The sequence below is a fragment of the Salmo salar genome, chromosome ssa05 (assembly GCF_905237065.1).
Source record: "Salmo salar chromosome ssa05, Ssal_v3.1, whole genome shotgun sequence".
Taxonomy (NCBI): Eukaryota; Metazoa; Chordata; class Actinopteri; order Salmoniformes; family Salmonidae; genus Salmo; species Salmo salar.
The window spans coordinates 26022177-26032425 of NC_059446.1; the positions used below are offsets into that span (position 1 = coordinate 26022177).

A 10249-nucleotide genomic window follows, 5' to 3' on the forward strand; every position below is an offset into this window, starting at 1 on the left:
GCCGGTTAGGTGTGCCTTGAATTCTAAATAAATCACTGACAGTGTCACTAGCAAAGCACCCCCACACCATTACACCTCCATGCTTTTATGCTGGGAACCACAAATGTGGAGATCATCCGTTCACCTACTCTGCGTCTCACAAAGACACAGCGGTTGGAACCAAAAATCTCAAATTTTCACTCGTCAGACCAAAGGACAGATTTCCACCGGTCTAATGTCCATTGCTCGTGTTTCTTGGCTCAAGCAAGTATATTCTTCTTATTGGTGTCCTTTAGTAGTGGTCCTCATGAGAGCCAGTTTCATCATAGCGCTTGATGGTTTTTGTGACTGCACTTGAAGAAACTTTCAAAGTTCTTGAAATGTTCCTGATTGACTGACCTTCATGTCTTAAAGTAATGATGCACAATCGTTTCTCTTTGTTGTTGCCATAATATGGACTTGGTCTTTTACCAAATAGGCCTATGTTCTGTATACCACCCCTACCTTGTCACAACACAACTGGCTCAAACGTATTAAGAAGGAAAGAAATTCCACAAATTAACAAGGCACACCTGTTAATTGAAAATCATTCTGGGTGACTACCTCATGAAGCTGGTTGAGAGAATGCCACGAGTGTGCAAAGCTGTCTTCAAGGCAAATGATGGCTACTTTGAAGAATCTCAAATATAGTTTTGATTTGTTTAACACTTTTTTGGTTACTACATGATTCCATATGTGTTATTTCATAGTTTTGATGTCTTCACTATTATTCTACAATGTAGAAAATAATAAAAAATAAAGAAAAACCCTGGAATGAGTAGTTTTGACTGGAACTGTATATCCAATGAAATATTTATTTTCCTCAACGATTCTCTCAATTACATCCTTCCCCAAACAGCCTTTTCTGGGATCGTTCCTGTCAGAGAGCCAGAGGCTGGCTGGTGTACTCCTAATGAATGGGCTGGTTCTCTGGGTGATTCTGATTTGAGTTAGTTGGCTGTGTCATACCAGTTGATTGGGTGCACTGCAGTGATTTGGGAAGACGCAGTATTCCATGACTGCAATCTTGCACTGCCATCTTCTGGTAGGAATGAGAACGTCTCAAAGTTCTGCTGATTCTTCTTTACTGCTTATACAGTGTAAGCTATTTGTGGCAGCTGTTTGAATCAAAGTTTACATTGAACATCTAGAATTGACCTATTAGGCCTAATTAGCCTACTTGGTGCTAGATCCATGTTGACATTTTAAAAGTAGAGTAATGTAATCAAATGTCTTCAGAATAAGGTGGTAGAGTACAACTTTTCTGTGTCTCTTTGAACCACATAACCTATAGATTTAATGACCTAAGTGGTGACTAATACGAGAGATGTCAAAGGTTCAGGCTGCTACACAGTCACTATGGAAGCTCTAGTCTAGAGCAGTTGGTTAAATTGTGTTTAGGAACATTTTTAAACTCCATGGTTAAAGTAGTGAGAAATATATGTAATTGTCGTAAAAATCTGTGAGTGTGCTTCATTTACTATCATTCTAAATCTTTAATTATTTTGACATTATGAATCATTTAAATAGGGGTTTGAGCCCTGAATTCTGATTGGCTGAGAGCCGTGGTATATCAGATTATACCATGGGTATAACAAAACTTATTTTTACTACTAATTACATTGGTAACCACTTTATAATAGTAATAAGGCACCTCTGGGTTTGTGGTATATGGCCAATATACAATCGCTAAGGGCTGTATCCAGGCAATCTGCGTTGCGTTGTGCATAAGAACAGCCCTTAGTCGTGGTATATTGGCCATATACCACACCCCCTCGGGCATGATTGCTTAATTATGCTAATTTCCCTATGGTGAACAGGACATGTTACTAGAGACTTAACGTTTTTGCCGCACAACAATTACAGGAAATACACATCCTTTTTACCTCAGATTGGTGATGTTAGTATTAAAATGTATAGTCATCACGATCTCACAAAATCGATTGCTTATAACAGATCAGTATCTCTGGTTTAGTATCAGTGTTCGTGTTGGGACTTAACCCAGCTGTCATTTTCAGACTACAGTGGCTAGGGGGAAAAAAAATGAGGCGCTCCTCCCACAAACATCTCTGGCCTCACATGAATTCATGGATTTGAAGGTTAAGCTATCATTCAAATTAAAGCCAACTGCCATCGCTATTTAGAAACCGACGTGAGGTGTCTATTCATTAACACCTTATGGAACAGCGGGGACTATGAAGCAACACAAACATAGGCATACACACACACGATAGCATACACACACGTACACATGGATTTTGTACTGTATATATATGTGGTAGTGGTGGAGTAGGGGCCTGAGCACACACAGTCAATGTAATGTAATTTTTTTTAAATTGTATAAACTTCCTTAATTTTGCTGGACCCCAGGAAGAGTCCATAATAAATACAAATATACAAACTGTTCACATCCACCTTGTTGGCGAACAGAACATTTTGCAGGTTTAAAGCTTATTTCCTGCAATTATACAATTTTTTGGCATGGTGTAAGGAGAAAATGTTGCCGTTTTAAGGCAAATTTTCTTGCAATTCTATACATTTTGTCATGTCTAATGTGTACTCGTGATATTTGAGTGACTCAAACAAACAACAAAATCTATGGGCTAAAGAAACATAGCTAAAAAAACGTTAGCTGACATGGGCTAGTTGAGCTGGACATTTCTGACAAGTTAAAAATAGCTCTCTAAGGTATGCAACTTTCAAGAGTAAGATGAAAGACGGACTGAGTTCCCCAGCTTTGAGCCTCACACTGTTGTTGAAATTGACCCACTATGCTGTTTACTTTTTTGCATCTACATCATATCGCTGAGTCTACCTTTAATCAATACAGCAAATCAGTTGGGTTAGTTCTCTAAAAAGACATCACTTCACACAGGCTCACATTTGAATTAGAAAAAAAACATTTTAGGACTTTTGTGTTTGGTCTGCTGACGGAGTTCATAATGGTTTACAACTCAATCAATAGGAACTGGGCCCAGCTGGGTGGGTGAACAAGCATCATGCAAGGTTAAACCCTGAACATATAACAACCAATGAAAGGTATACCTGACTGTGTCACAATCACAAAGCAACATATTCACCATAGAAAAGAAAACCCCTGCACACACCATATTACCTCTGCATATTTATTGCAATGTCGTGAGTGTGGGAGTTATCTTTTCTACAATGAAGTTTTAAAGGGCTATAATTCCCATACCACAATTTTTTTTATTTTTGTATTTTTTTTATTTCACCTTTATTTAACCAGGTAGGCCAGTTGAGAAAAAGTTCTCATTTGGCCAAGATAAAGCAAAGCAGTGCGACAAAAACAACACAGAGTTACACATAAACAAACATACAGTCAATAACACAAAAGAAAAGGAAAATAGAAAGATCTATGTACAGTGTGTGCAAATGTAGAAGAGTAGGGAGTTAGGCAATAAATAGGCCATAGAGGCAAAATAATTACAATTTAGCATTAATACTGGAGTGATAGATGTGCAGATGATAATGTGCAAGTAGAGATACTGGGGTACAAAAGAGCAAGAGGGTAAGTAATAATATGGGGATGAGGTAGTCAGGTGTGCTATTTACAGATTGGCTGTGTACAGGTACAGTGATTGGTAAGCTGCTCTGACAGCTGATGCTTAAAATTAGAGAGGGAGATATGACTTCAGCTTCAGAGATTTTTGCAATTAGTTCCAGTCATTGGCAACAGAGAACTGGAAGGAAAGGCAGCCAAAGGAAGTGCTGGCTTTGGGGATGACCAGTGCAATATTCCTGCTGGAGCGCGTGCTACGGGTGGGTGTTGCTATGGTGACCAGTGAGCTGAGATAAGGCGGGCTTTACATAGCAAAGACTTATAGATGACCTGGAGCCAGTGGGTTTGGCGACGGATATGTAGTGAGGGCCAGCCAACGAGAGCATACAGGTCACAGTGGTGGGTAGTGTATGGGGCTTTGGTGATAAAACGGATGGCACTGTGATAAGACTACATCCAGTTTGCTTTGTAGAGTGTTGGGGGCTATTTTGTAAAGGACATCACCGAAGTCAAGGATCGGTAGGATAGTCAGTTTTACAAGGGTATGTTTGGCAGCATGAGAGAAGGAGGCTTTGTTGCGAAATAGGAAGCCAATTCTAGATTTAATTTTGGATTGGAGATGCTTAATGTGAGTCTGGAAGGAGAGTTTACAGTCTAACCAGATACCTAGGTATTTGTTTTTGTCCACATATTCTACATCAGAACCGTCCAGAGTAGTGATGCTAGTCGGGTGGGAGGGTGCGGGCAGCAATCGGTTGTAGAGCATGCACTTAGTTTTACTAGCATTTAAAAGCAGTTGGAGGCCACGGAAGGAGTGTTGTACGGCGTTGAATCTCGTTTGGAGGTTTGTTAGCAGTGTCCAAAGAAGGGCCAGATGTATACAGAATGGTGTCGTCTGCATAGAGGTGAATCAGAGAATCACCAGCAGCAAGAGCAACATCATTGATATAGAGAGAAAAGAGTCAGTCCGAAGAATTGAAACACTGAACCATAAATTAGAGTTAGTTATGGTGGTGTTTTACATTCTTACCTTGATTCTGGGCATTGTAACTGTAGGAGGTCTTGCCTTCGCCACAAAGCTGTGTGTGGAGCCCCTCTCCACCAAGTGCCTGATGTATGGCATGTATTTTCTCCCATTTGGACCAAACACAAAGTCCTCCCTGAGAGCATCGATCAACACTATCACTACTCTCTTGAAAAGGGCGTCCGGGACTTTGGACGAGTTGAGGGATCTCCCTGCAATGCCAAAGAAAATGCCAGTTACCAACACATTATAGCCATTGTAGACAACACTGAGGAACAAATGGGTAGGATAGCATTTATTCTGTGTGCAAAATAATGACTGTATTACCTTGTCATTCAAGCAATTAGTTAGCTAGCTATCCAATGCACAACATCAACATAGCTAGCTGAGAGCACAGTATAACAATATCACACTAATTGGGAGTATAGCTAGATCATGTCAACACAACATACCGGTAAAGGGTTCAGGCGGAACATCTGACAACTTGCTCTTCGATGAAAAAGAAGATTTGATAGGGACTGGGAAAAATCCCCTAAGAAACAAGGCAATGCCTAACACTTCCAGTATGAGACAAAAACAGGCAAAAACAGACGACCGTATCCTCATTTTGCTGACTGGCTGGCTTGCTAGCCGACTGCTTTGATATGAAAGGATACACGTTTTCTTGACAACAGCGTTTGAATTAATCCTCTGACTCTTGCACTAGCTACACTGATAGCTAACGTTAGCTAGCTAGAGCTTGCTTGCTTGCTCGCAGTTAGCTTGCTGTAATGAATGGCTCTCCCACCGACTAGTTCGCTAACTCGCCCCAATTTTGCAAAATTCGTTTTTCTTTACAATAACAAACAAAACATTTTGTGGCATATTCAACACCACTGCAAAACATGTGTTTACACCAGTTGAAAAATTATTTCAGGAGCTTAAGCTGTCAACTGGTGTTTTGACTCATGTCCGTGTTGGGTTAAACCAGCTACGGGTAGTCGAAGCAGTCAAAGAATGTACATGACATTTGTGTAAACTTCGAGAATAATCACAATACGTCCAATGATTTATATACACATCATTGAGTGAAACATGTTTTGAAATGATTCAAGCTATTGTCGATATTTGTGATTTTAAGTTAAATATATATTTGTGATTTTTTAAATAAAGACAAGTTAAATGTATTACATGTTTGTGATATGTTGAATGGTCAAAATATTGATTTGTAGGTAGGCATTGTAATGTTAGGTAAAATAGTGTAGCTAGGCCAACCTTTTTGGATACAACATAAAACAGCTTGTGGTTTGCTGTAATGATTTATTTTGTAAAGCTCTGAGGTGAAGGTTCCCCTGGGTACAAATCTAAAATCAGCTCCCTCCCCCAATTCTAACCTTAATGTTCTACGCCAGTCTCCTTTTCAGCTCATTTATCACCTGATGTATTTTACCGTTATTTTACCAGGTAAGTTGACTGAGAACACATTCTCATTTACAGCAACAACCTGGGGAATAGTTTCAGGGGAGAGGAGGGGGATGAATGAGCCAATTGTAAGCTGGGGATGATTAGGTGGCTGTGATGGTATGAGGGCGAGATTGGGAATTTAGCCAGGGTTAACACGAGGGTTAACACCCCTACTCTTACAATAAGTGCAATGAGATCTTTAATGACCTCAGAGAGTTAGGACACCCGTTTAACATCCCATCCAAAAGACAACACCCTACACAGGGCAGTGTCCCCAATCACTGCGCTGGGGTACTGGGATATTTTTTAGACCAGAGGAAAGAGTGCCTCCTACTGGCCCTCCAACACCACTTCCAGCAGCATCAGGTCTCCCATCCAGGGACTGACCAGGACCAACCCTGCTTAGCTTCAGAAGCAAGCCAGCAGTGGGATGTAGGGTGGTATGCTGCTTTAACAAAAGTCACATCTCAATAGGGAATCCAGGTATCCTCATGACACAGCACAAGTGGGGGGGGTGGGCCTTTCCTCTTAATATTTTTTTTACCCTTTAGTGTGTGTACTTTACTGTATTTATACCTGGGATATCACTTTTCAACAGTAAAGGAGCCCGCATAACTAAGTTCAGTTTACTCCTATCAGAACTCAGCTAGGCGAAGCGAACTTCTGCGCTTGCATACTCCCTAAAGAGTATGTACCCAGAAGCGAAACTTCTGCACTTGCATACTCCCATACTCCATTTGCTTAAAAAACAAGAAAAAAGCAGCAATATTACTGTTGTTTGTCCTTCTTGAGCCAGTGTAGCAACAACATAGCCATAATGAAACATTTTCCCTCAATCGGATAGAAGGCTCATGCTCTCAAAATGTCAGCGCCTGGAGAGGACACGTTTCTAAGGTGAGCAGGATGATTATGAGATGGAGTTAAGTCGGGATGCCACCGGGCCGCAAGCAAAACCAGGAGAAGAGGAATATTGGGACAGGGACACAGAAAGATGGATTTCTAAGGAGGAATGGAGGGGGGAAAGTGGAAGAAGAGATCGAAGAGAATGAGGAAAGCAGAGGTTGGATTTGAATTTGAGGAATATGGCAATAAAAATGGAGATGGGGTTTCAAAAAAGATTGGTGTCTAGTGCAAACAGGGTGAGCCGAGCGCCAGACCGAGTTCTGGAGGTGAAATGGAAGTGAATGAAGGCGAGTTAAGTGAGGTGGTAGATGTGGTGAAGAGCTCGGAAGCCAAGCCAGTGATCAATGGACATGATAAAGAAGAATCTGGTCCAGTAGGTGTGACAATTTTGGAGAAAGTGGATCCTTGCCTTTTGGCAGATTCATTTGTGGTTTCAGGATGGGTGGGAAAGGCGTTGGGTGCAGTTGAATCAGTGAAGGTAACCTGTAGTGGACTTGTGATATTTGTTTGTGTTTCTTCTGACTGAAGGGAGCAGGCACTACATGTCACGTAACTTGGGTCAAGATCTGTTTCGTGCTTTGCTCTTTAGGAACAGGGCACCATTGAAAGTTGTGATTTCTGAGGTAGCGTTAAGTTTGGAGGTGGAGCAATTGAAGTTGAAGATTCCTGGTGTTTGTGATGCCTGCCGTTTGGTGCGACACAGACTCGGTGGTGAGCATTTGTGAAACAGAGGAGTCATTGTCTTTTAGAGTTTTGAGTCAGAGTCTTTACCCAACAAAGTCATGTTAGGATATATCAGTTGTGGGCCTCCCGAGTGGTGCAGCGGCCTAAGGCACTGCATCGCAGCGGTCTAAGAGACTGCATTAATACAGCCTCAGGTTTGATCCCAGGCTGTGTCACAGCCAGTCGTGACCGGGAGACCCATGAGGCGGCGCACAATTGGCCCAGTGTCATCCGGGTAGGGGAGGGTTTGGCCGGCTGAGATTTCCTTGTCTCGTTGTGCTCTAGTGACTCCTTGTGGCGGGCCGGGCGCCTGCAAGTTGACCTCGGTTGTCAGTTTGACAGTGTTTCCTCTGACACATTGGTTCAGCTGGCTTCTGGGTTAAGCAAGCAGTGTGTCAAGAAGCAGCGTGGCTTGGCAGGGTCATGTTTCGGAAGACGCATGGCTCTTGACCTTCGCCTCTCCCAAGTCCATAGGGGAGTTGCAGCGATGAGACAAGACTGTAACTACCAATTGGGGAGAAAATGGGTAAAAGAAAAAAGGAAAAAAAAGAAAGAAAAAAAAAAACTATATATCAGTTATCCTGTTAGAGCTTTTGTGTCGAATCCACTGCGCTGTTTCAAGTTTATGGTCATATTGCAGCAGTTTGTAGGAGGGAGATTCCAAGATGTGCAGGGAGGGTATGTGTGCAGGGAGGGTATGTGTGCAGGGAGGGTATGGCCTAGAGGACTGTGTAGTTTAGGTTGATAAAGTTGTGTGTGTCAACTGTAGGTGTGCCCATGTTGCTGGGGATCAGAAGTATCCAGAGCGAAGGAGGCAGGTTGAGGTGGCTAGAGTCAGTTTAGTGCAGAAGGTGTCGTATGCTGAGGCAGTGAAGAAACTAGAGGAGGATGGATCAAGGGTGAGGGATCCTGAGAGGATGACTGTGAGTAGGAGATCTGTGCCAGCACAGAGTGTTGCAGGTTTAGGTTTTTCCATTTATGTTTTGAGGTTGGAATTGAACACGTATAGTACATTAGCACATAGGTGCACCGTTTGGTGTCGCCTCGTTAGTCAGTATGTGTTGCACCTGTGACAGTTGCCATCTTGTTAGTGGGAAGGTGTTTCACCTGTGCTGGCCCAGGTGCTATTTAAGAGTGGCTGACCCAGCGCTCCAGTTTTTTTTTTTCATCTGGCAGGCCGACTGGACCTAGCTATCTCGGCTGCTGGCCGGACCTACAGTACCAGTCAAAAGTTTGGACACACCTACTCATTCAAGGGTTTTTCTTTATTTTTACTATTCTCTACATTGTAGAATAATAGTGAAGACATAAAAACAATGAAATGACACATATGGAATTGTGTAGTAACCAAAAAAGGGTTAAACAAATCAAAGATTCTTCAAAGTAGCTACCCGTTGCCTTGATGACAGCTTTGCACACTCTTGGCATTCTCTCAACCAGCTTCACCTGGAATGCTTTTCCAACAGTCTTGAAAGAGTTCCCACACATGCTGAACACTTGTTAGCTGCTTTTCCTTCACTCTGCGGTTCAACTCATCCCAAACCATCTCAATTGGGTTGAGGTCAGGTGATTATGGAGGCCAAGTCATCTGATGCAGTACTCCATTACACTCCTTCTTGGTGAAATAGCCCTTACACAGCCTGGAGGTGTGTTGGGTCATTGTCCTGGGATGGCGTATCACTGCAGAATCCTGTAATAGCCATGCTGGTTAAGTGTGCCTTGAATTCTAAAAAAAAATCACTGACAGTGTCACCAGCACAGCAGCCCCACACCATCACACCTCCTCCTCCATGCTTCACGGTGGGAACCACACATGCAGAGATCATCCGCTCACCTACTCTGTGTGTCACAAAGACACGGCGGTTGGAACGAAAAATCTAATTTGGACTCAACAGACCACAGTACTGTTGGGGGCGGTAATGCAACTTATTGGCTGCCAACTGCCACTAAACCCCAAAGAAGACATAGTAATAACACTTCCTGAAAAAAGTCTGAATAAATATAAGATATATCAAGAAATCTGTAATTTTGACGTTTTTGACGCGCAATTTTACATCTAGCTAAGATGTTTACAGTACTTCTCAAGTGAAAACATGTGCATGGAAACTAGTAGTTGGAAACAATTTTTTCCCTGTTTATCAAAAGTGTTGGAAAAACTTGTCAATAATCAACTGACTGGCTTTTTTGATGTCTATAATAATCTCTCTGGTATGTAATCTGGTTTCTGCTCATGTTATGGATTACATTTACATTTAAGTCATTTAGCAGACGCTCTTATCCAGAGCGACTTACAAATTGGTGCATTCACCTTATAATATCCATGGATCCATGGATGTGTCAACGCAACCTTAAACCTCTACATGATCGGTGGGTCCGCCGCGGGACGGTTGAGCTAACATAGGCTAATGCGATTAGCATGAGGTTGTAAGTAACAAGAACATTTCCCAGGACATAGACATATCTGATATTGGCAGAAAGCTTACATTCTTGTTAATCTAACTGCACTGTCCATTTTACAGTAGCTATTACAGTGAAAGAATACCATGCTATTGTTTGAGGAGAGTGCACAGTTATTGTTACGTACGTCGATGGAAGGATCTGACCAAGGTGCAGCGTGG

General features: G+C 42.1%; 1 protein-coding gene across 2 annotated transcripts in view; it reads right to left on the minus strand.

The window, feature by feature from the left end:
- Positions 1 to 5533, minus strand: part of LOC106604548 (phosphatidylinositol glycan anchor biosynthesis class G (EMM blood group)) — a 124383-nt gene extending 118850 nt beyond the window's left edge. For both annotated transcript variants that reach the window (XM_014199297.2, XM_014199299.2), the window contains exons 1-2: positions 5015 to 5533; positions 4569 to 4774 (exon numbers count right to left, since the gene is read on the minus strand). In XM_014199297.2, the coding sequence (XP_014054772.2) occupies positions 4569 to 4774; positions 5015 to 5168 (360 nt within the window). In that variant the 5' untranslated portion in view covers positions 5169 to 5533. The remainder of the gene's footprint in view (positions 1 to 4568; positions 4775 to 5014) is intronic.
- Positions 5534 to 10249: the final 4716 nt, after the last annotated feature.